The sequence below is a fragment of the Bos indicus genome, chromosome 1 (assembly GCF_029378745.1).
Source record: "Bos indicus isolate NIAB-ARS_2022 breed Sahiwal x Tharparkar chromosome 1, NIAB-ARS_B.indTharparkar_mat_pri_1.0, whole genome shotgun sequence".
NCBI lineage: Eukaryota > Metazoa > Chordata > Mammalia > Artiodactyla > Bovidae > Bos > Bos indicus.
The window spans coordinates 71,422,504-71,448,861 of NC_091760.1; the positions used below are offsets into that span (position 1 = coordinate 71,422,504).

Genomic DNA, 26,358 nt, shown 5'->3' on the forward strand with positions numbered 1-26,358 from the left:
GAGCTGCTTATTATGGGAGAAAATGACTGGGTTTTCTGTTACATACAACTGATACTTGCCATTTGCTTTAGCCACTGAGCATCAGAACCTCCCTGTGTTTGGAGGATTCCCTGAGCTATAAGTCTTGATGAAGGCAAAGACTTTCTCCAGCCCAGCTGGACCTGAAAATGCCAGACACCCACATTCGAAACCTCTCTTGCAGCTAGCACACAGGCCTGCGGCTTGGGTGCCTCAGATTAGCCTCAGAACTGAGGCTACCACCCACCAACTGAGGAGGCCACTGAGAAGAAGTAACTGTCTTTTTAAAACTTAGACCACGGCCTCTGCTTAGAACCCTCCAATTGTTCCCAGCCCCCTCAGAGTAAAGTCCAAAGTTCTTGCCATGGCTTTCAAGGCCCTTTCTGATCTTTCCCCACTGACTCTGACCTCATTTCCCAACACTCAGCCCCTTACTCACTCCACACCAGCCAGGCACGCAGCACTCTTTGCTGTTCCTCAAACACACCTGGTATGTTCCAGTCCTGGGTTCTTCACACTAGCTCTTCTCTTGCCCTGGAATTCTCTGCCACATATATTCTCAGGGCTTGCTCCCACACTTCATTGTGTTCTTTGCTCTACTGGTGCCCTCTGCGGTTATCCAGACGCCAGCATCTCCAGCTGTTTCTGTAGAAACATTGGACTTGGGGCCAATTAATGTGAATATTTAAAACATATTTTGCATAATTTACAAATGCTTTCTAGAGAGTTTGTACACATTTATACTCTATTATGAGCATACCGATATCATAATACCTACACTATAGTTAGATATTAAAGTAAAATTGTTTCTCCAATCTTATAGATGACAAATGATAACTTGATCTTTTATATCTCCTTAAATTACTTATGAAATTAAATATTTTATACATCCATAGGTCATTTTATTGTAGTTCTGTGAATTGCCTTTGTACATCTTTTTCTTGTTCACATTTCAAATGTGGAAGTATTTTTCTCTGTTTTTTTATTGTGGTAAATATATATAACATAAAGTTTATGTTATGTATGAACCATCAGTACTATCCACTCCAGAACTTTTTCATCATCCCAAGAGGAAACTCTATACCATTAAACAATAACTCCTCACTCCACCTCCCCCCAGTTCATGGTAAACACTGTTTTACTTTCTGTCTCTATGAATTTGACTATTTCTCACAAAAGTGGAATCATACATCTGTCCTTTTGAATCTTCCTTATTCCACTTAGCATAAGGTCCTCAAGATTCATCCTTGAGCTTTAGCAGTCCTGGAAGTTGGTCTGTTGTAACATGTATTGGAATTTTTTTGCTTTTTTAAGACTGAACAATATTTAATTGTATGCATATGCCACATTTTGTTTATTCATTCATCTGTTGATAGACATTTAGACTGTTTCCACCTTCTGGCCACTGTGAATAATGTTGCTATGAACATGAGTGCACAAATGTTTATTCAAGTTCCTGCTTTTCAGTCTTTTGGGTCTATATCCAGAAGTGGAATTTCCAGGTCATAGGAACTGCAGTAGTATTTTCTATTACAGCTACATTATTTTACATTCCTGCTAACAATGGACAAGGACTCCAATTTCTTCACATCCGTGTAACACTTTTTGTTTTCTTCTATATTTGTTTGTCTTTTATAATATCCTAATTGGTATAAAATGATATCTCACTGTGATTTTGATGGAAGCGTTGGGTTTTTCTTTCAGATTTGCAGGAGCTCTTTTATCTTAAAAATTCTAGCTGTTTATTACAAATATGTTCCCAATTTATTGTTTGTCTTTTAATTTTGCATGCAATATTTAGTGTAAAGTTTTTGTTGTTTTTATGTAATCAGATCTATGGATAATTTCCTTAGCATCATCTTACCTTATTTTCCCTTCTTCTATCTGATATTTATATTTCTTGTTTTCTTTTTCATTTAACTCTTAAGCCCATCTGAAATTAATGTCCGGGTAAGATACTAGGTGAAGGTCTAATCGTGTTTTTTCCCCACATCATTATAATCAATTATTCCAGCATCATTTATGGAATAAATGTTCCTTTCCCTCTTATGACATAGTTAAGTTCTTCATACATACTAAGATGTGCAGGTGACTCTGTGATGTGCCTCCCAGAACCCTCTCAGGAATGAAGAGCTTACCCCTCCAGCAGCTAGAAAACTGCCTCAGCTTTGGAGATTGCCTCCCCTAAAGAAAATTGCCTCACCCAGGGTCCCACCTCTTTTCAGGGACAGCTTGCCTCCAAGGAGTGGTCCAACATGAGGATATAAAGGTCCAGATGCTTTTCCAATGGAAGACAATTCTGAGAAGCCATCCTAGCCCCCATGTGACCTTGGAGGAGGCTGAGGCCCTTACCTCAGACCAACAGCTCCCCCTGCTCAGCCTTGCTTCCTTCCCTCCTTCTTTCCCTCTTCTTTCACAGGTGTTGGTCCCCAAATCATTCCCTAATAAACAGCCTGTGTCTAATCTCTAGAGTTTGTTTGTGGACTTTTTGTTTCATTGATTTACTGAATTCAGCACCATGTATTTTGATGTTTGTAGTTTTAAGATCCAGGAGTCTTTTTGCATTCTTAGTTGTCATCATTTGACTCTCTAAACTTATAAGCTGTGTAGTAAATGAAAACATCAGAACACAAAAATATTCACTAATGAATGAGAAATGAGGCCCCACTCAAACATCACCTTTCATTTAATACTAGCATCTTCCTTTTCCATCTCAACTGTAATGCGAAACAATGCCAAGTTCAAGTACAATGATAACTTATTGCAAAGTGACATTTAAAATCTTGCAAAAGAAGTAGCATTTTATGATGTTGATTGAAGTTATATTAGAATACAATTTTTAAATTTTTAATTAAAAAAAATCATTTTATTGTGGTAACATCGGTTTTAACATTATATAGGTTTAATGGGTAGGACATTGTATTTCCACTTCTGTATACACTACAACAGGCTTCCCAGGTGGCTCAATGGTAAAGGATCCACCTGCCAATACAGGAGACGTGTTCAATCCCTGGGTTGGGAAGATCCCCTGGAGAAGGAAATGGCAACCCACTCCAGTATTTTTGCCTGGGAAATCCTATGCATAGAGGAGCCTGGCAGGCTATATAGTCCAATGGGGTTGCAAAAGAATTGGACACCACTTAGCAACTAAACAGCACTTACAACTAGCACAATATTATAAATAACTGTACTTCAATAAAAATATACTAATTTTAAAAAGAAAAAGCATTTGGCAAAATCCTTCCATGATTCCTTGACAGATTAGGAATAGAAGGGAACTTCATCAATCTGAGGAAGGACTTTTTTGAAAAACCCACAGCTAGGGTCATAATCCCATTCCAGTATTCATGCCTGGAGAATCCCCATGGACAGAGGAGCCTGGTGGGCTACATTCCATGGGGTCGCAAAGAGTTGGACACGACTGAGCGACTAAGCACAGCATCATAATAGTGAAAGATTGAAAACGTTCTCTGTCAGATTAGGAAGAAGACAAGCACACCTGCTTTTGCCACTTCTGTTTAACCCTGTACTGGAAGTTCTATAGAGCTATTAGGCGAGAAAAAGAAAGAAAAGCATCTGCGTCGTAAAACTATGTCCATTTGCAGATGACACAATATTGTATATGGAAATCCCTGAAGAACACATACACATACACACACATTCATTAGAGCTAATAAATGAGTTTAGCAAAGTAGCAATTTTCATAATAGCCAAATATGGAAGCAAACCCAATGTCCATTAGCTGATGAATAAATGCCATTACCTGATTTTTAAAATCTGGTATATATCCATACAATGGAATATTGCTGCTGCTGCTAAGTCGCTTCAGTCGTGTCCGACTCTGTGCGACCCCAGAGACGGCAGCCCACCAGGCTCCCCCGTCCCTGGGATTCTCCAGGCAAGAACACTGGAGTGGGTTGCCATTTCCTTCTCCAATGCATGAAAGTGGAAAGTGAAAGTGAAGTCGCTCAGTCGTGTCCAACTCTTAGCGACCCCATGGACTTCAGCCTACCAGGCTCCTCCATCCATGGGATTCTCCAGGCAAGAGTACTAGAGTGGGGTGCCATCGCCTTCCCCAACAGTGGAATATTATTCAGCCATTAAAAGGAATGAGCACTGATACATGCTACAATATGGATAAAGCGTGAAAACATTATGTTAGATGAAAGAATTCAAATACAGAAAGCCACACATTGCATGATTTTATTTGGATGAAACGTCAAGAACTGGCAAATTCATAGAGAGAAAGTAGACAAATGGTTGCCAAAGGGTGAGAGGAAAGAATAATTGAGAAGCATGAGGTTTCTTTGGGGGATAAAAATATGCTGCAGTTAGATTAATGGTGATGGGTGCACAACATGATAAATATATACTACAATGCACTGAACTACTTTAAAATGACTGAGGTAGTGAATATTATGTGAATTTTATCTCAACAAGAAGTATTTAAAAGAGAAAGACTGGCCTTTGAATATCAAATGATTTAAGAGCCCTAGGGAAAAACTGATAAAATTTATAATCAGTTTGTATTTTTCAAAAATGACCGTTACACTGAGAAAGCCAGAACTGAAGTAATAGATGTCTTATGTTACCCTATGATTAATTAAACAAAAATAAATAAATAAAGACTTCATGCTTCTTGATTCTAAAAATCAAGGTTCCACAGGTAGCAGTCCTAAATTAGCAAGAGAAGAATCTGATTGGCTGGCCCACCTCATCTTCTAGCCACACCTTACCTATGGACAGACCGGCCTTAACTAATCCATGGATCCCACTGTATAAAGATAGTCACTTAGGGACTCCCACTTGAGAGCTAAAGCCTTCCCTCTCCCCCACCACCTGCCCTTCTTCCTTGCGTCACCATCCATCCTGAGGATTAGCCGATCTCCCTGGGCCTCCCAGCCCCTGCTCAGCAGCCTTCCTTCCTGCTCTTCAGACCTCCTCTCCTGCCTCCCTGACCTCTGCCCCACAGTTCTGTCCCAAAGAAGTTTCAGAGAACATCCTCAGCATCCTGTGTTCTGCTCTGTTGTTTTTGTTGCTCAGTTGCTTCAGTCGTGTTTGATCCTTTGCCACCCCATGGATTACAGCACGCCAGGCTCCTCTGTCCATGGGATTTTCTAGGCAAGAATATTGGGGTGCGTAGCCACTTCCTTCTCCAGGGGGTCTCCTCGACCCAGGGATCAAACTTGGGTCTTCTGCATTGGCCAGGGGATTCTTTACTACCGAGCTACTGGGGAAGCCCTGTGTTCTGCTCTAAGGAAGTCTAAAGTTCAGGGCTTTGGATGATTAAGCTCAAGGCTTCTCACCAGGGTAGGGATGAATGACCCAGGGAGCGGGGAGCATTCCTGTGGAAATGGTTTGAGGAAGCTGAGTCAGCCTGCGTCTTTGCTAGGGCGGGCCCAGGCGACTGACCCTCTGGAGGTCAGTGCCCTTGTCCTACGGGTTGTGCACTTGTGTCCACTCAGGAGGTCATTGGCCCCTGAGACTCCTGGATCACTGCACTGTCCTGTCCAGAGAACTGTGCTTTAGGAAAAGGGTAATGAAGAGAGAGGACTCTTCTTGATCCTCAGGAGATATTTTGAGGCACTATGTTGGGACAGAAGTAGGGAGTCTTCTTGGTACTGCATCGGTAACTGCTTCCTCGGACCACATCTACCCACCAACCCAGAGCAGGGGGACTTTTCTGCCTTCCCAAAACTGACTCTCTTGACCCTCTACTGGGCTTTTGTTGCTGCTGTTGTTGTTTTACTATCAAGAACTTCATCTAAGCCTCAACAGAGCCCCTAACCCAGGTCCCTTCTGCCTCTCTCCATATCACCATGTATCCAGCTTAGCATAGTGTCATAACCCCTCTGATCCTCAGTTTCCTTATCTGTAACATGAGAATAAAGATAACGTTTACCTTTAATGAACTGAGAAAGTAGCATTGGCATATATACACTATCATGTGTAATGGGAAGCTTCTGTATAACACAGGCAGCCCAGCCTGGTGTTCTGAGGACCTAGAGGGGTGGGATGGGAGAGGGGAGGGATGCTCAAGAGGGAGTGGAGAGATATAACACTGGCTCTCTTTGTTGTACAGCAGAAACCAACACATTGCAAAGCAATTATCCTCCAATTAAAAAAAAATTTTAAAGCATTTACCTTATAAGAGTACTTGTAAAGTTTAAATGAGATAAGGAATATGCAGCAATTCCTATACCACCTGTTGCATAAACACTCCACAGGCGTTAGCTACTGTTGCTGTGATTTCATTATTCTATCTGTCATGCAACTGATTCTAAGGAGCACTTAAGTATGTGTGAGGCCCTGTGCTGGAAACTTAGGGGTACTATGTTTGGCCTTAAATAGGTTTAAGGAGAGAGCAAGAGGAGACATCACCAATCAATAAAATAGTTCATAAGCATACTATTTGGCAGGTTTTCAAAATCTGTCAAAATGCCCAGAGATTCCACTCCGTAACTGCCTCTTAAATACTCCTCTCCACCCATTTGCTGCACCTTCAGGGCGGTTTGGCTGGATGAGCCTGTCATCAGGATGCTCTAGGCTGGGCCTCATCTGTATTTCCCAGCTGCCCTCCCTTCTGCACACCCAACCAATAGCACCAATACGGTCAAAGCCTCGTCCCTGACTTCCATCTTCAGGGGGACAGAGCCTGAGTTCCCGCCGGGTTCTGACTGGGAGGGGGTTGCTCAGCAGGGGAGGTTGTGGGGGCGGATCAAGGATTTTGTCTCTAGAGGGCCCTGGGAGTCTCCTCAGGAGGGATGGAGAGTGAAGGTGGACTGGGGTCAAGGGGTGGCCAGAGGCATTCATGGGAGGGAAGAAGGAAGCACCACACCTACGGGCAAGGAGGAGTCAGGAACCAGGGAACTCAGCCAGCTGAGGGGTTCAAATTCCTCTGAGGTGAACTCTGAGAAAGGAACCTGTGGGCACAGGAGGCCTGAGGAGGGAGAGAGCCAGAGGGGAAGACCCAGCCATTCTGCCAACTCACAGCCAGTCTTGGAAGCTGCAGTCAGCTGAAGCTGCCTCCCCTCAGGGTCCCGACTTGCCTGTCTCTCCTTGGCCCCCAGTGCCTGCCGGGAAGGAAAGCCGGATAGAGCAAGAAGACGATGGAGCCAGACAGGACTCAGATAAGGCTCGATCCCAGGTGAGTGAGGGAGGCAGGCCCCAAGCCAGGAGCCAGTTGCTAAGCAGCAGGGGGCCCTCTCACTCTGGCCTGTCCCTACCTCCCTCTGAGCCCAAGAATGAGACAGGACTGACAATGGTCTGGTCATTCTGGAAGGTCCTCAGAGACACTGGGGAAGGGTGAGTGTATGACCTTCAGAACCTTAGCTTTGGCCCCCAACCAGGTAGAGGAAAATCCCAGAGGTGGAGGGGGCATGAGGGACATGCATAGAGCTCTGACCAGCTGGGGACCCACTCCTGGTGCTAAGGGTCCATTCTTTCTCTGGGACCCTGCTTTTTCTCCCTAGCCAACCCCTGGGCTGCTGCCCCTGTGAAGTGGAGGGAATGGACTGTGGGCTTTTTGAGCACTGCAGCCAGACCTGCAGACTGTCACGTGGGCCTTGAGGGAGAAATGGAGACGCTCTGTGAACCTAGGAGTGTTCGAGGGAGTGTCAAGTTGCTGGAGTCCCTTCTGCTACCCACCCGCCCACCCCCAGTCCCCATATTCTGAACACAGGTTGGTGTCTCTCCAGGTACACGGCAGATCTTCTGGAGATCCTGAAAACCAATTACAGCGTTCCCTCTGCCTGCTTCTCTTACCCTCCCACTGCAGCCCAGCTTTTGAGAGGTAAGTCAGGGACCCTCCCCAGAGGAACTGAAAGAAGGAAAAATGAGCATTCCAAGGAGGAAGTCAAAACAGCTGAGAGGAGCTGAGGGAAGGTGGTCCTGAGCTGGCCAGCATAGAGTGAGTACCTGGGAGGATGGCTGACCCAGTGTCAATCTTGGTAAAAACCTTTTAGGGAACTTCCCTAGTGGTACAGAGGTTATTCGGGGAGTGCAGATTTGATCCCTGGTTAGGGAAGTAAGATCCTACATGCTGGGTAGTACAGTCAAAAATTTTTTAAAATTTGTAAAAGCTGGGGAAAGTAAAACTATGGAGGAGCCAAAAAGTCAAAAGAAGGGCACGGCTATGTGGCCTGGAGAAAAACCTGCATGTTGGGACTCCCCAGTTCATAAGGGGGACACTGACCTGGAGCATTTTTCAGACCCCAGGGCCACCCAGGGACTCACATGGATGCCCGAAGCCCACAGAATCCCTTTGAGGCCTGCACAACATCCTTCTTAAAAGGAGTCTATACCACTCTGGAGAGTGGTTTTTATGAATAATATTCTTAAAACTTAGGTGAACCTGTAAAAGTATTCGGACAGTGTTGGCCAACTAGCTCCTATTACCGAATTGGTTTTGAAAGTGAAAGGCATAGGCTGGGACTCTGTTTATTCCCTGGACACCTAAAACATGACAATCAAATGACCCTAGCATCTTGATAGCAAACGTGGCTCCCATCCATACTGTATTTTGTTTTCTTACTGCATGATCAGCCACTTCTTAGACGTTGATGAGTAGGAATCTGTGCCTCTATCCTTAATGTTTGTTCCTTCCTGATGTTCTCACCTCAAGGAGGAGACTCTTCCTAAACAGTAGGGTGTGGTCAGGGTGTACTAGGAGGCAGATATGGGCACGTCTCTGTTTCAGATGCTCTGAACTGGAGTGAATACCAACTGCCAGAGGCAGTCCAGGGGTGCCTTGTAGCTGCTCTGTGGTTCATGAAAGTAGGCAGATGCTACATCCGACTCCAGGGATATCTTGTTCAGAGAGTGCAGATGGTGACACAAGTCTTCTCACACACCAGTGTTGTCAACCAGAGGCAACTTTGTCTCACAGGGTACTTTTGGCAATGTCTGGAGGCAATTCCAGTCACCACAAGTAGAGGGTGCTACTGGCATCTAGTGGGGCAGAGGTCAGGGAGTTTGCCCCGGAAACAAAGGAAAGTCCCCACAACCAAGGAATTAGCTGGGGCAAGGGGTCAATAGTGCTGAGATTGAGAAACCCTATCTTACACAGTGAAAATGGATCACACATTGCTTTGCTGCAAAATGTGCAAATAGAAGCACCAAGGATATTCAAAGTAGGTAGATTATTCTGGGTCTGGTAGTCTGGGGAGCTACCTTGTTCCCCCATTGAACTGTTGGAATGAGTAACAGTTGGAAAGTAGGGAGCTGGAGTGGAGAAAGAATGAGTAGGCAGGTTCTCCAGGCACTGGGGAGATTCAAGGTTACTGGTGAGGAAGCAGGGGACAGTTGAGAGGGCTGGGCAGGTAAGGTGGGGCCTGCTGAGTCTCAGGCAGAGGAGTTGTACTTTATCCTGCAGGCAGTAGATGAGGGCTCTGAGATTGGGAGGAGCTGGGTGGTATTTCAGGACCATTAATTAGTAATCAAGATAGAGTTTGGGGAGTAAGGGCCTTAAGAAGCAGGGGTATAAATTGGAGGTCAGTGCCCCAGCCTAACAGGAAGGGCAAGAGCCTGTGCCAGGGCAGTGTCAGGGAAAGGAAGGACAGATTGGAAAATACAGGCAATCCAAAGAAAGAGCAGGCAATCTGGTAAATATTTAGACAAGGTAAGTGAAAGAAAAAGAAACTCTAATGATGACTCCGAGAACATGAACAGTGGTGATGACACTGACAGAAATAGAGTCAGGAAGAGGTGCCCATTGGACACGTGGTGAAACCCTTTCCTCCTTCATTTATAAACTCTCTGTGTCTTAAATGCTCTTTAAGAAAGAACTATTCTTGAAGAACTATTGAAACTTTCAAAAAAATAATTTGTTTTTGAAATGCCTGTGATATGACTGCAATTATAATCCCTAGAGGATTTTCTTATTAATGGACTGATCCAAACTTCTATTTGGGGGGAGTGAAGGGCCAAGAAAAACCAAGACAATTTTGAAAAAGAGTAAGGAGGATATGTACCCTGCTGCTGCTGCTGCTGCTAAGTCGCTCAGTCGTGTCCGACTCTGTGCGACCCCATAGACGGCAGCCCACCAGGCTCCCCCGTCCCTAGGATTCTCCAGGCAAGAACACTGGAGTGGGTTGCCATTTCCTTCTCCAATGCATGAAAGTGAAAAGTGAAAGTGAAGTCGCTCAGTCGTGTCCAACTCTTATTGACCCCATGGACTTCAGCCTACGAGGCTCCTCCATCCATGGGATTCTCCAGGCAAGAGTACTGGAGTGGGCTGCCATTGCCTTCTCTACCAGATATTAAAGGTTATATAAGACTAGAGTAATTGAAGCAATAATATAATAAACTGCAACCATACAACCTAGACTGGGACTTAAACCCAATGTTTGTGGGTTTTGTTTTTTTTTTTTCTTTTTGGCCATACCACATGGCTTTCAGGATCTTAGACTGGGAGGAATAGAGGAATTCTCCTACACATGCCGAGGAGACACGTCTAAGAATGCTTACAGTAGCATTTGTTTGTCACAAAGAAAATAATAACAACCATGAAAACAATGTTGAGTGGAAAACATTTATATAGATTTTTTTAATGCAAAGCAATATAATTATGTTGAGCATGTACATATGTTGTAAAAAAATTAAAACATACAGGAAAAGATACACACCAACTTCAGAATAGCAGTTAGCCCTGGGAGGAGAAGTGAAGGGAAAAAGACACTTGGAGATATATACAGGGCCTTCAAGTATACCTGTGATGTTTTTTTTTTCCTAAGAATAACTTTTGAAGTAAAACTGGTAATATCATAACTCTTCAAAATGGATTATGCTTATATTAATGCAGCTTTATTATTCCCTTTATTTTAACAACCTTTATAATTGTAAAATAATTGTAAAAATAATTTTTGACAGACTGTGATGAAATGTTAGGTGGAAAAAGCAGAATGCAAAATTTTACAGTATGATTGCAGTAATACAATATGTATACACTTTAACCAGGATGTTTTTTAAAGCTACTTTTTATTGAGCAAACACTAGCATTGAATCATGCTAAGAGGTTTAATTGGAGGATAATAATCTACCCACGATTATAGAGCAAGAAGTAAATGGAATTTTACTTTGAAGTTGGAGCCTATGCTCTTCACCTCCATGGAAATACGTGCAAAAAGGAGAATAATTTTTGGTTAGGAACTAGCTTGGATTATGGGTAAAACTTTTTTTTCAAAGTTTTAATTTTCTTATATTGTTTTCATTATTTAAAAGAGTAATCTTCATTGTTACAGATGCAATGGGAATTTGCTAGTTGCTCAAGTATAGTTGTATTCAACAGGTCAGTTAGACAAGTATTTCCCAAAGTGTGTTCCTTGGAATAGTAATCCCAAGGAGTACTTCATGAAAACAGAGCCTGTATAAAAATCAGTTCTGTAAAAGCTATATTCTGTAACCTCCTTTGGAAATTAACAATATAAATCAGATTTAAAATTTATACTCTGCAGGAAAGAAACATGTTTAACCTTGTTTAAAGTGTTTCCAAAAATCCTTGAGCTATCAGAAACTTTTGTTTCACAGTATCTGTTAAGATACAGAAAAATAAGATAGAGGAAGATCTTCTAAGGAGATAAATGAGTTTGAGGTAGAGTAGTGGTGTTGCCCTTCCCGCCACCCCCCCGCCCCCACTCCAGTACTCTTGCCTGGCAAATCCCATGGATGGAGGAGCCTGGTAGGCTGAAGTCCATGGGGTCGATAAGAGTCGGACATGACTGAGTGGCTTCACTTTCACTTTTCACTTTCATGCATTGGAGAGGGAAAGGCAACCCACTCCAGTGTTCTTGCCTGGAGAATCCCAGGGACGGGGGAGCCTGGTGGGCTGCCGTCTATGGGGTCGCACAGAGTCGGACACGACTGAAGCGACTTAGCAGCAGCAGCAGTGGTGTTGGCTGTGGATGCTAAGGAAGTTCTCTCTCCTAGCTTCTGCCCTGTGGAAGTGAATGTGAGAGCCTGCAGACACTGCAAGCACGAGAAAGAACAGAGCACAAAAGGCAGCAGATACAAGAAACTGCAAAAGCACTTCCATACTGAATAGCTGGAATATGCCTCACCTCCACCTTCACCAACTTAAGCAACTTTTGATGGTTAATATTATTCCACATTTCTTCCCATAGTTATGTGAACACACACCAAGAGTCAGCATGTGTAACGGTGAAGAGAATGGGCTTAGTTAGGATCAGGAACCCTTGGGTTTAAATCCCAGCTCTGTCACTTTCAGGTTGTGTGATCATGGGTGAGGTGCTCAACTCTAAGCCTAGTTTCCTGGAAAAGCATGTAAATGGAGATGACAGTAAGAATCCTCATGTGGTCATTTCTTTCATTGAACAAATAGTCACAGTTACTGTTTCATGCACTTGGAGATAGAACAGAAAACAAGCCTGACAAAGTCCCTGCCTTTGTGGAGTTCACACTACCATCACTCTATGGGGACAAGCAATAAATACGTAAATAACCTCACTGTGAGGGCAACTTGGGAGGGAGAGATAACACCACACTGGACATTCAAGGGTTGCTGACTGAGGGGGGACATTTGAGCAGAGAGCTCAGTGAGGAGAATAAGCCAGACACGGGGAGCTCAAGGAGAAAAACTGAACAGGCAGCGGCCAAGCACTCTAAGGTCCTGGAGGTAGAAATGGCTCAGGTGGTGGTTAGGCGGCTGAGGGGTGGTCAGATCAAATCAGATCAGTTGCTCAGTCGTGTCCAACTCTTTGAGACCCCATGAATCGAAGCACACCAGGCCTCCCTGTCCATCACCAGCTCCTGGAGTTCACTCAGACTCACGTCCATCGAGTCAGTGATGCCATCTAGCCATCTCATCCTCTGTCGTCCCCTTCTCCTCCTGCCCCCAATCCCTCCCAGCATCAGAGTCTTTTCCAATAAGTCAACTCTTCACATGAGGTGGCCAAAGTACTGGAGTTTCAGCTTTAGCATCATTCCTTCCAAAGAAATCCCAGGGCTGATCTCCTTCAGGATGGACTAGTTGGATCTCCGTGCAGTCCAAGGGACTCTCAAGAGTCTTCTCCAACACCACAGTTCAAAAGCATCAATTCTTCGGCGCTCAGCCTTCTTCACAGTCCAACTCTCACATCCATACATGACCACAGGAAAAACCATAGCCTTGACTAGACGAACTAGGTTGGTCATAACTTTCCTTCCAAGGAGTAAGCGTCTTTTAATTTCATGGCTGCAGTCACCATCTGTAGTGATTTTGGAGCCCAGAAAAATAAAGTCTGACACTGTTTCCACTGTTTCCCCATCTATTTCCCATGAAGTGATGGGACCAGATGCCATGATCTTTGTTTTCTGAATGTTGAGCTTTAAGCCAACTTTTTCTCTCTCCACTTTCACTTTCATCAAGAGGCTTTTGAGTTCCTCTTCACTTTCTGCCATAAGGGTGGTGTCATCTGCATATCTGAGGTTATTGATATTTCTCCCAGCAATCTTGATTCCAGCTTGTGTTTCTTCCAGTCCAGCGTTTCTCATGATGTACTCTGCATATAAGTTAAATAAACAGGGTGACAACTGAGGGGTGGTAGGGAAATCCTAAACCTCAATAAACAGAAGAGGTGAGATGCAATGGTCGAGTCTGGAACACAGGGTGTAGGAGAGGATGAGGGATCAGTATCGGAGACCCAGGGTCTCCAGGAGAGGAGCCAGAACTGTGGTTACTGGAGTCAAGCGGGATGGGAGAGATTTTCAAGGAGGAGGGAATAGTCAAGAACAGTGAAGATTGAGAAAGGCTTTGACATGATGGCTTCTGGAGGGGCTGTTTCCACTCTCAGCTCTCAGTGAGCTGATGAGGACGAGAGTCAAGCAGGGGCTGGGGGAGTCCCTCAAGGAGGGACCTCCATCGATATTCCCCTTCCCAACAAAGGACATTGGTTTTTAGAAATCTACTGAATTAAATTTGCTTTCTGCCTATCTGGACTTTATATTTTGTCTGGTTTTTTTTTTAACTAAACATTTCCACTGTAAAAAATAATTCAGTAAAGTCAATATGAAAATAGAGAAAAGTATGAAGAAGAAAGTCGCGTATGGTCCCACCACTCAAGACCAGCACTGCAAGTATCATAGTACAAGCTCTGTTTTCTGTGCTTTTATTTAACAGTAGTGGAAATCCTACTATGCTACAATTTTATATACTGTTTTTATAAGCATGACATCATATGAATTTTTTCACATTACTACATATTTGGCAAAGTATGTCTTTAAAAAAACTTATTTGTTGTAAAATGTATATTTGTTATAGAATAATTGGAAAAGAAAGAAGACAAAGACCACCCACAGTCTCATCACCCAAAGATGGCATTGCTCATTTATTCCTAGGCAATCATCTTTAATGTTTTTATCTTAACCCACATGAACATAGTGTAAAATTTTAAATAGTACAAAAGGGCTACTAATGAAAATTAACACTCCCCTGCCCTATTTATTCTCATTTTTAATCTTCATCTTACTTTTTTAGCTGATGATTTTTTAATAGTTACCTTCAAATTACCATTATTTCATGTGGTATCAGTTTTGTATATTATCTGTGGCTGCCTCTGTAATACATAAAGATTTAACTCACTTAGTACCAAACTTCTACTCATTCCACATGGTTTCATCATTATTTTTAGTTGGTTATCTTTATAGCTGTATATACTATACCTATAGTTTATTTCTTATTTTGCCAACTGCGGATAGTACTTCTTCATTTTCCATTTTGTATGATAAAGATATTAGGGCCCCACTCTTTCCTTCAACTCTTTTCTATCCTTCTCTTCAGCCAAATCCTTTACATAGCTATAGTTTTACTATACTATTTATTTTTATTTCTTTCTGGTCACACCATGTGGCTTTTGGGATCTCAGTTCCCTACCCAGGGATCAAACCCTGGCTGCCAGGAGTGAACATACCAGGTCCTAACCACCAGCTGCTGCTGCTGCTGCTAAGTCGCTTCAGTTGTGTCCGACTCTGTGCGACCCCAGAGACAGTAGCCCACCAGGCTCCCCCGTCCCTGGGATTCTCCAGGCAAGAACACTGGAGTGGGTTGCCATTTCCTTCTCCAATGCATGAAAGTGAAGAGTGAAAGTGAAGTCGCTCAGTCATGTCCGACTCTTAGCGACCCCATGGACTTCAGCCTACCAGGCTCCTCCATCCATGGGATTTTCCAGGCAAGAGTACTGAAGTGGGTTGCCATTGCCTTCTCCACCTAACCACCAGAGAGCCAGGGAATTTCCTGTGGTAATTTTGCTTTCTGTTTTGTTCATATTAAGGTTTGTTTGTTTCAGTTATAAATTATGTTCAGTAAAGGGCAATGATTTTATGTATATAATTTGATGGATTTTTACCCAAGTGTGCATCTGTGAAATCACCACTTTACTGCTTATACTTTTTTTTTAACATTCAGAAGTTTAAACTCTTTGTATCAAATTTGACCATCCTTCTCTTTGTGATTTCTTGGATTACACCTAAGCTTAGGAAGGTCTTCCCTCAAGTTTTGATGAAAATACAAATCTCTCTTTTTTTCCCTTCTCTCAATTTTCCCTGTTTTATTTTTAAATATATACCGCTTTTTTAAAATCTCTTTTTTAAAACACTTTTTTTTGTTGTATTGAGGTATAGCCGATTAACAATGTTGTGATAATTTCAAGTGAACAGAGAGAGGACTCAGCCATACATACATATGAATCCATTCTCCCCGAAGCCCCTACCCGCTCCCATCCAGGCTGGCACATAATATTGAACAAAGTTCCATTGGCTATACAGTAGATCATTGTTGTTTATTAAAGATTTATCTTTTTAATCTATCTGGAATTATTTTGATACATGGAAGGCTTTATGTGTATATCATGATAAAACCAGAGCAACTGTTTTAAACCCACATTTTTATTGTATAAGGATAAAATTGTGTCAGAAAAAAGATCCTCTGTTATGTTTATATCTTTAAAATTTCAAGGAAGGGAGGTAGTCTTTTTTTAATTAAGGATTGCAGCCAGGTGGATTTTTGCTTGTTTTATTTTGTTAATGTTTAAAACCTGCCAGGCCTACTAGAGCAATATCTGTAGAGGTAATTGAGAATGAGGCAACAGAACTAAACAGCAACACTAAGCCAGTAATTTGGTCACACAGTGGGCTGCATCCTAATTAAGTGGAAGCAGGTGGAGACAGGAATGGGGAGGAGGGAAGAACAACACAGTCCTATCTTTTGAGGCCTGTAACAGAAAGGAAAAGCTTACCACTGACTTCAGAAGTGTAGGCTGGCAGATTGTCCAAGGACTGCCTTCCCTGCAGCAGGTCCTCTGGATTAATCACAGACCTAACTGTGGTCAGAGATAAAGGGCCTCTTGGAGAAAGCAAACAAAAAGAAAAACATGTACCCTGAAATAAGAACAACCAGGATCAAAGTTCAGTTCAGTTCAGTTGCTCAGTCGTGTCCAACTCCATGGACTGCGACCCCATGAACTGCAGCACACCAGGCTTCCCTGTCCATCACCAGCTCCCGGAGCTTACTCAAACTCATGTCCGTCGAGTTAGTGATGCCATCCAACCATCCCATCCTCTGTCGTCCCTTTCTTCTCCCATCTTAAACCTTTCCCAGCATCTGAGTCTTCAAATGAGTCAGTTCTTTGCATCAGGTAGCCAAAGTATTGGAGTTGCAGCTTCAGCATCAGTCTTTCCAATGAATATTCAGGACTGATTTCCTTTAGGATGGACTGGTTGGATCTCCTTGCAGTCCAAGGGACTCTCAAGAGTCTTCTCCAACACCACAGTTCAAAAGCATCAAAGTAGTTTTTGAGAAATTCACCTTTGTCCTGGTTGCTCCTTGTGATGTCACCAAGTATGACTGACCCAGATGACAACTCAAGTCTTCACTGGGATGTGGTCTCCTTCTTCCTTGTTTTGGTGTCAGCAGCTCTGAGCTGCCCTCAGTCACCAAAACATAGGGCAGACCAGCCAATATCCTCTCATTGTTCAGTCACCCAGTCATGTCAGACTCTTTGCGACCCCATGGACTGCAGCATGCCAGGCCTCCCTGTCCCTCACCATCTCCTGGAGTTTGTCCAAGTTCATGTCCACTGCATCAGTGATACCATCCAGCCATCTCGTCCTCTGTCACCCTTTTCTTCTGCCTTTAATCTTTCCCAGCTTCAGGGTCTCTTCCAATGAGTCAGCTGATTGCATCAGGTGACCAAAGTATTTGAGTTTCAGCATCAATCCTTCCAATAAGTATTCAGGGTTGATTTCCTTTACTCCCAATGCAATACGACAGTGGCTGGACTCTGCCAGTCTTCCCCTTCTTCTTCTGTCATCTAGCCAGTTGGGAGACTAAAAGCAAAGAGTCTGCCAAGGAGGGAAGAGACTTAGATAAATGAGGGTCCAGGCTTAGTCACTGAGCATATGGAACTAACTTTGTTTAAAACATTGTTGCACTAATTAGAACATGCTCAGAAACAAATATTGTGACTATATTAGTGTTTTCCTGTTAGCAAGGGTGAGGCCAGAGGAGCTTCATTGGTGGTGTTAAAATGTTTGTTATCTTCTATTATCACGTGAGCTTGTTTAAAATGTAGATTACATCCCAGATGTATGGGAACAACATCTATGTAGCAGGGAGTATAGGGAGTGGGGGTCTGGACAGCTACTTATTAACAACTCCTCAAATGATTTCAATAAATACTAAAGACAGCTACTGGATTACATTTAATGTGAGAATAAGTGTACTTGGGGCCAGCATAGGTCAAATATCCTTGGAGTCTTTACTTGGGTCCACTTCTTTTGTTAAAGTCCTGTTGTGTGTCCTAGTAAAGTGATAAAATTTTTGAAATCAAATTTAAACATCTCTAGGCTCCAAAATCACTGCAGATGGTGACTGCAGCCATGAAATTAAAAGACGCTTACTCCTTGGAAGGAAAGTTATGACCAACCTTGACAGCATATTGAAAAGCAGAGACATTACTTTGCCAACAAAGGTCCATCTAGTCAAGGCTATGGTTTTTCCAGTGGTCATGTATGGATGTGAGAGTTGGACTGTGAAGAAAGCTGAGCACTGAAGAATTGATGCTTTGAACTGTGGTGTTGGAGAAGACTCTTGAGAGTCCCTTGGACTGCAAGGAGATCCAACCAGTCCATTCTGAAGGAGATCAACCCTGGGATTTCTTTGGAAGGAATGATGCTAAAGCTGAAACTCCAGTACTTTGGCCACCTCATGTGAAGAGTTGACTCATTGGAAAAGACTCTGGAGACTGCCTTCAGCCCGCGCGCCAGCCGGCTACGTTATGGCGGCCCGCAGCCCCAGCGTGGTGATTAGCGATGATGAACCAGGTTATGACCTAAATTTATTTTGTATACCCAATCATTATGCTGAGGATTTAGAGAAGGTGTTTATTCCTCATGGACTAATTATGGACAGGACCGAACGGCTGGCTCGAGATGTGATGAAGGAGATGGGTGGCCATCACATTGTGGCCCTCTGTGTGCTCAAGGGGGGCTATAAGTTCTTTGCCGACCTGTTGGATTACATCAAAGCACTGAACAGAAATAGTGACAAATCCATTCCTATGACTGTGGATTTTATCAGACTGAAGAGCTACTGTAACGACCAGTCAACAGGCGACATAAAAGTAATTGGTGGAGATGATCTCTCAACTTTAACTGGAAAGAATGTCTTGATTGTCGAAGATATAATTGACACTGGGAAGACAATGCAGACTTTGCTTGCCTTGGTCAAGAAGCATAAACCAAAGATGGTCAAGGTTGCGAGCTTGCTGATGAAAAGGACCCCTCGAAGTGTTGGATATAAACCAGACTTTGTTGGATTTGAAATTCCAGACAAGTTTGTTGTGGGATATGCCCTTGACTATAATGAATACTTCAGGGACTTGAATCACGTGTGTGTCATTAGCGAAACTGGAAAAGCAAAATACAAAGCCTAAGATGAGAGTCCGAGTTGAGTTTGGAAATACCTGGCGTCCCAGTGAAATCACCAGTGACATGATCCAATGTTCTTGTTCTGTGGCCAGCTGCTTAATAGAGCTTATTGCATGTATCTCCTAAGAATTTGATCTGTTTTGTATTTTAGAAATGTCAGTTGCTGCATTCCCGAACTCTTCATTTGCACTACGAGCCTAAAGACTATCAGTTCCCTTTGGGTAGATTGTTGTTTGACTTGTGAATGAAATAGCTCTTAAACCACACCACTATTGACTGGAAATATGGAAATTGTATGTGTAAGAAACATTTGAAGAGAAGAATATATTAGTTTTTTAATTGGTATTTTAACTTTTATATGTTCAGGAAAGAACAGAAGTGACTGAATATTGTTCCCTATGCTACTGTGTGCTTAGGAAAGTAGCGAGAGGCAGTCTCGTACCCACGACAGCACTTTGAGGCATTGTTGTGTCAGAGAGACCGCATGTCCCGCAAGTGTTTCAGTAGGTTTCGGTAGTATTAACTATATTTTCTTGCTTGTTCAGATCATTTCTGGTGAATCTTTGTCAACAGTTCCTTTTCAATACAGGTCAGTAAGTTCCAAAAGCCTACCATTTTTGAATTCTTCAGTGTAAAAATCCTTCAAATAAAGGCTATCTCTTTAAAGGAAAAAAAAAAAAAAAAAAAAAAAGACTCTGATGCTGGGAGGGAGTGGGGACAGTAGGAAAAGGGGATGACAGAGGATGAGATGGCTGGATGGCATCACAGACTCAATGGACGTGAGTTTGAGTGAACTCCGGGAGATGGTGATGGACAGGGAGGCCTGGCGTGCTGCGATTCATGGGGTCGCAAAGAGTCAGACACGACTGAGCGACTGAACTGAATTGAACTGAAGTATATCAAGTTCATACTGTTCATGGGGTTCTCAAGGCAAGAATACTGGTTTGCCATTGCCTTCTCCATTGGAAGGACCGGTGCCGAACTGAAACTCAATACTTTGGCCACCTGATGCGAAGAGCTGACTCATTTGAAAAGACCCTGATGCTGGGAAAGATTGAAGGCAGGAGGAGAAGGGGATGACAGAGGATGAGATGATTGGATGGCATCACCAACTCAATGGACATGAGTCTGAGCGAGCTTCGAGAGTTGGTGATGGACAGGGAAGCCTGGTATGCTGCAGTCCATGGGGTCACAAAGAGTTGGACACGACTGAGCGACTTAAGTATATCAGTATATATTCTGATGTATATCAGAAGTATATATTTTGCTTTAATTATAATGTTAACTGGTCCCTGTCTGCTAGTATAACCCCTGACACTGAGAAAAGTGAATAGGCCCTGTTGACCTCCGAACTTAGAATTTTTGTTATGTACAAACTTGTTAGGTGTCTCTATCCTGATTCAAGTAAGCCTTACCATACTTAGATTGATCTGGTCTAGTCTCCCATGCATGCAGAAGAATGACTATTTCCTAGTCACATGTTGGAAATTCTAGGTCTAAGAAAAAGCCCATCTTCTGCATGATAGGAAGCCTAGACCAGGTAATTCTAGATGTGGTAAAGCAATTAGATGCATGTGAAGAAGCCCACATCTTCTGCTCCTCAGCCCTGGTCTTCAGCTCACTGGAGCCTGTCCTCTCTTTCCATTCTAGCATTGGGCCCTGTGGATATTTCCCTCATGGTCATCATGACCTTGTTTGTCCTGGGCTCAATAGCCATCTTCCTGGAGGCTGCTGTCTACCTGCACAAGAACACCCGCTGCCCTATCAAGAGGAAGACCCTGATCTGGTGCAGCTCTTCACCCACGGTGAGGGTCCTGCAGCTGCCTTTGGGGAGGGGCTGAAGAGGAAGATTCCTTTCAACTCAATAATTCAAGTTGCCTTCCTCTACTACTTTAGGGTGGGGGTTTTAGTCTGCTATCTGCAGTCAGGATCCCATGCTTAGAAGGTCACAGGCAGTGAGATGGAGTGTTTGAAATCTTAGAGCCACAGAAACAGCTCTAAGAACAGCTGAAGAACTGTCTGAGCCCACCAGCTATCCCACTCACTACTCCCCTGCTACTGTGTTGCTTTAAAATAAGCTTGTTTCCTGCACAGACCAGCAGTGGTTCCTCAGAGGGTAGGAGGAGAGTAATTTTTTCCCATGGGGTCATGTTCACTCTACCCTTACACTGTAAGTCCTTCTAACTCACTCTTACAGCCATTTGATAGCTCTTTGGCATGCTCGCAGGCCACATGATGGGGTTTCTCTTTCCGTGTGGTGAGCTCTGTGTCTGTTTTGGGTGAAGAACAAAGCCCTTGAGGTCCTTTTCTGCCAGATGACACCTGCCTGGGCCATCTCAAGACATCAGAGGTGCTCTAATAACATGGGATATTGAAAAGGAAGGGTTGGATCTTGATCTACGTACTCTTAAAGATGAATTGACCTATTCCTACTCCAGTGACATATGTTGAGAGATAGTCTTCAAAAGAGCCTCTGACTCAAGGTGACTTGCTGTCTCTAACACTAGACAAGGAATAAACTGACAGCTGAATTTAAAAAATATTTTAATTAGTTGATTTAACTAGCTCTTTTTTCAACTGGTCACTTTTTTTTTTAATATTTATTTGGCTGTGCCAAGTGTTAGTGGGATCTAGTTCCCTGAGCAGGGAACGAACCCAGGCCACTTGCACTGGGAGCTCAGAGTCTTGGCCACTGGACCACGAGGAAAGTCCCCAGTTAGTCACTTTTAAGTAATGGTGCCTCAGCTGTTTAGCTTTTGCTTCCTTGAGCCCTTGCCACAAAAGGTGAGCATGCAGTCTCCTTCCTTACCCTAACCAGCTCCTGGTTCTTCTCCAAGCAGATAGTGTCTGCATTCTCCTGCTTTGGTCTCTGGATTCCTCGTGCCCTGACACTCGTGGAAATGGCCATAACTACGTGAGTGTCCTGCCCTGCCCCCAGCTGAACTTGATACCCCTCTGAGGTCCCCCTTCTGCTCCTCTCAACCCTGGGAATCCAGAGTTTGTGTCTTTTTTTTTTTTTTTTTTAATCCCCTGTCCCTTCCATAAGTCCATGCAAACAAATTGATCACAAATCAGGCCCTTTCCAACTTGTTTCTTGAACTTCTAGTGCATCTCAGGCATCATTTTGTTCTCACAGCCTGCCCTCTTCCACCTGTCCTCTCTCAGTTCTCAAAATGCCTAGACCCTACCTGACCCCTTCAGGAAGCCCCCGTCTCCCTGTCCTTTTGCAGTCTGTTTTTCTTTGGCAGCAGGTGGTATCCCGCCAGCTGCTGCCACCTCCCTTCTGTGTGCTCTTAGGCCCACCTCCCACCTCTCCCCAACTCCAGGTTTTACTCGATGTGCTTTTACCTGCTGATGCAGGCCATGGTGGAAGGCTTTGGTGGGAAGGAGGCGGTGTTGAGGACACTGAAGGACACCCCGGTGATGATCCATACAGGCCCCTGCTGCTGCTGCTGCCCCTGCTGCCCCCGAATCAAGATCACCAGGTGAGGCGGGAGGGAGAGGCTGCCTGGAGAGCAGACTGGCCTCTTCTGCACTCTCTCAAGAGCCTCTGCTGGCTCTCTCAGTCCTGCTTCAAGCCTCATGGAATTTGGCTTGTATGGAACAAAGCCAGTGATGAAAGGGTGGGCATCCCACAGCCAGGACCCACACACTGGGCACCCAAACAGGGGTAGGAGGAACAGAGGAAGGAGAACTCCAGAGTTCCCATCACTTACGCTCACTGTCCCCTACAAACTTTATCACAGAGAACAAACTGCACTTTGGACTATTTACTTTCCCCTTCCATCCGTTTCAGTTAATGAGGTTGGGGTCAATCCTCAGATAGTTCTTGCTCAAAAGGCATCATTCTGGTCTGAGGGTGAGTGGGAGGCAATAAAGATGGTTCCCAACGCTCTTCCTAAGTCCCCACCCACTTGACTATGTTGGTGTCTATGATGGTGGCCAAGCCTTGCCAAGAACCCAATGAGAGAGCTGGAAGTTCTGGTTGGGGTGGGTGATTTGTAGGCCTATGTTCCTAATCCTCTTCCTACTTCAGGAAGAGACTTCAGCTGCTGCTGTTGGGCCCCATCCAGTACGCCTTCTTCAAGATATCATTGACCCTGGTGGGCCTGTTTCTCATCCCTGATGGCATCTTTGACCCATCAGACGTAAGTCCAGAGTAAGGGGCAGCAGAGGCCAAGATGAGTTTAATTCCTTTGAGCTCTAGAAGGAATAGCTGGAACCAGTATCCCCTGATTCAGGGCCCCAGGGTTGGGATAGCCCCAGGTACAGGGCAACTGTGGAAAAGCAGAGGCTCAGGGACTCTAACGGGGAGAGAAGAAGCTTTTTTATTTCCCCCACCATTGGGAGAAGGGAAAAAAAAGGAGAAAGGGGCTTGCTTCCTCACTGACTGCTTTCTGGCCTGCCACCAGATTTCTGAGGGGAGCACAGCTCTATGGATCAACACTTTCCTCGGTGTGTCCACCCTGTCGGCTCTGTGGACCATAGGCATCATTTTTCGTCAAGCCAGGCTGCACCTGGGCGAGCAGAACATAGGAGCCAAATTTGTTCTGTTCCAGGTAACTATACCCTGGGAGAGAAAAGATGGTTAATAATGAGCCACAAATTGTAGGGGTTAGAAGCTGAGACTAATAAAGGCTAGAAGTGGGTCTGGGAATCTTCTTAAGCCTTAGGTTTCCTGTGAGATTTGGGAAAGAATCCCTGCCCTTCCCCAGTTGTTGCTTTTCTGTGCTGTAAGTTTCCTAAGGTTGCTGGAGCAAAATAGCACAAAGCGGGTGGCTTAAAACAGAAATGCATTGCCTCACAGTTCTAGAGGTTGGAAGTCCAAAACCAAGCTGTCAGCGGCCCACATGCCCACTGAACACTGTTGGGGCGAACCCTTCCTTGACTATTCCTGGCTTCTGATTGTTTGCAGCAATCTTTGGCATCCTTGGCTTATCACAGGGCATTCTCCCCTTACGTGTCTGTGTCTCTTTTTCTGATAAGGACGTCGGTCATATTGGAATAAGGACCCACCCTACTTCAGTATGACCTCGTCTTAACTAATTACATCTAATCAGTTACCAAGACAATGATGGTCACATTCTGAGGTCCTGGGGGTGAGGACTTCAATGCATCTTTTAGGGGGACACAATGACGCCCGTAACACATGAATTTTTAAACCTTAAATTCTTATACCTTTGCTGTTTTCTTTTCTTCACTACCGATTAATTCTAAAAATCTTGCAATTCATCACCACTAGAAATATCAGCAATGGCAACCCACTCCAGTACTCTTGTCTGGAAAATCCCATGGATGGAGGAGCCTGGTAGGCTGCAGTCCATGGGGTCGCTAAGAGTCGGGCACGACTGAGCAACTTCGCTTTCACTTTTCACTTTCATGCATTGGAGAAGGAAATGGCAACCCACTCCAGTATTCTGGAGTGGGATTCTGGAGAATCCCAGGGACAGAGGAGCCTAGTGGGCTGCCGTCTATGGGGTATCACAGAGTCGGACACGACTGAAGCGACTTAGCAGCAGTAGCAGAAACATCAGCATTATCACAGTTACAACTATATATGACCAGTACTACATATTAGGCGCTTTTCATACATTAATTACATTTAAGTTCACTATAATCTTCAGAATCATTGTTTTTTCTATTTTACAAATGAGAAACTGAGGTGTTTTGGGGTTTGCTCAAAGGTACATAAGGGATGGGACTGGAATTTAAACATACAACTATCTACTCCCAAACCCACATCCCTTCTCATCTGACTCTGCATCATCACCTCTTCCCTGAGAATTTTCCCAAAGGCACATTTGTTCACTTTTTACACTTTCCATTCTCTAAGCCCAGAGATAACCTTTCCACCAAATGCAATGACTTCTAGCTCCATATTGTTTCTCTTCTCTCTCCATTCTTTCTGTCTTCTTGCTGGGCCCTTCTCCTATTCCCAAGGCATAGTGATTCCTTTAGTGTTAACAGATTGATTTCACATAAATTCTCATTTGACCTAAGCAGGTGCTGCTTACAGGCACATGGCAGGCAGAAGTGGAGGGTCTATAGGAAGACAGAGGACAGAAGAGCCTACCACGGAGTAAGGGACTGACAGGGCACAGAAAGGATCTAGGCTACAGAAGCACTTAGAGGTCAGGCCACAGAATAAAAGCCTTGTGATTAATTAACCTGCCCATGATTATTGGAGGGAACCCTGGACAAGCCAAGTCTACCCTGAGAAGCTGTGCATCAGAAAAGTGTACTCAGAGAGGGCAAGCACTAAGACACATTTCAAACACAGCAGTGGGCCGGCCAGCCCGTGCCAGGGATGCTGAGCTCCCATCCTCACTCCTCTTTTCTGTTCTGCAGGCACTCCTTATTCTGTCTGCTCTGCAGCCATCCATCTTCTCAGTCTTGGCCAGTGGCGGGCAGATTGCTTGTTCACCTCCCTTTTCTTCTAAAATCAGGTCTCAAGGTAAGCACATGGGATTTCCTAGTCTATTCCAGGATGGGCAGGAGGGGGAGGTCTGAGAAGAGAGGATCTTAGATTGGAAGTAGGGCTAACCACTCTCAGAATATTCAGTGTTCTGCTTAGAGTATTGAGAAAGAGACCTCCAAGAAATCTAGCAGAGGCTCTGAGTCTATGACCTCTCTGATCACACAGACAGCTGCAATCCCGCAGCTTGAGGCCCAGCCCTGATGATCAACCCAGGAAGCCATGGGTTCAATCCTCAGCTCCTGAAAGAGGAATAGGTGTGGTTAGGAAGCAGAGAGTCATGATGATAAAACATGCAAAAGAAATGTTTAATGCTAGCCTCAAAGTTCAGGAGGTAGAGAGCCAAGTTCTGGTTCTGGCTCTATTGTCAACTTGCCATGTTACTTGTGACAACTTAATATCTCTAGGTCCTGGTTTGAGGATAAATTAAGAGAAACTGCTGTCCAACTCAAATGCCAGGGCTGGTATGGGATACCACCTCTGTTAAGTTAGAATAACCTATATTTTGTCCCATGCTGCAGTGATGAACTGCCACCTCCTCATCCTCGAGAGTTTTCTGATCACTGTGCTGACACGAATATATTACCGAAGGAAAGATGACAAGCTTGGATATGAACCTTTCTCTTCTCCAGACCAGGATCTGAACCTCAAAGCCTGAGGTGAATGGCTTGGACAATGAAAGAGACACTGTATTCATTAGATGGGCACAGATTTCTTTACTGTTCTTCAACCTTGACCAAATGGGGATTGATTCTATTTTCAGCGCAAGCTGGCAAATGATGTGTGCTTGACTGTAGAGATGAATCAGAACTATGCGATAGGATGAAATTGTTTTGGATCTTGCCTGAGGAAGGTATTTTAAGCTTAATAAACAGGATGGAGTTTGATTTTCTACAATTGGGCACATTGCCTCCGTGGGTGCCACTATTAGCCCATCAAGATTGTAT

At 44.0% G+C, this 26,358-nt stretch overlaps 2 protein-coding genes across 2 annotated transcripts; both read left to right on the top strand.

Annotated features, from left to right (window-relative positions):
- Positions 1–6,879: 6,879 nt before the first annotated feature.
- Positions 6,880–26,308, top strand: SLC51A (solute carrier family 51 member A). Its single transcript, XM_070789151.1, has 9 exons — positions 6,880–7,165; positions 7,716–7,810; positions 20,587–20,741; positions 21,777–21,850; positions 22,263–22,421; positions 22,973–23,084; positions 23,349–23,495; positions 25,285–25,390; positions 25,933–26,308. The coding sequence occupies exons 1-9, from the start codon at positions 7,128–7,130 to the stop codon at positions 26,067–26,069; spliced, it is 1,023 nt and encodes a 340-aa protein (XP_070645252.1). The 5' UTR covers positions 6,880–7,127; the 3' UTR covers positions 26,070–26,308.
- On the top strand, positions 18,254–19,547 carry LOC109565148 (hypoxanthine-guanine phosphoribosyltransferase). Its single transcript, XM_070789124.1, has one exon. The coding sequence runs from the start codon at positions 18,285–18,287 to the stop codon at positions 18,939–18,941; it is 657 nt and encodes a 218-aa protein (XP_070645225.1). The 5' UTR covers positions 18,254–18,284; the 3' UTR covers positions 18,942–19,547.
- Positions 26,309–26,358: the final 50 nt, after the last annotated feature.

Bases quoted from the DNA above. Each gene is read 5' to 3' on its own strand.
- SLC51A (XM_070789151.1), top strand. From the start codon at position 7,128: ATGGAGCCAGACAGGACTCAGATAAGGCTCGATCCCAG. The intron at 20,742-21,776 runs GTGAGGGTCCTG...TTCTCCAAGCAG, and splicing joins GGTGCAGCTCTTCACCCACG to ATAGTGTCTGCATTCTCCTG. The intron at 22,422-22,972 runs GTGAGGCGGGAG...TTCCTACTTCAG, and splicing joins CCCCGAATCAAGATCACCAG to GAAGAGACTTCAGCTGCTGC.
- LOC109565148 (XM_070789124.1), top strand. From the start codon at position 18,285: ATGGCGGCCCGCAGCCCCAGCGTGGTGATTAGCGATGATGAACCAGGT.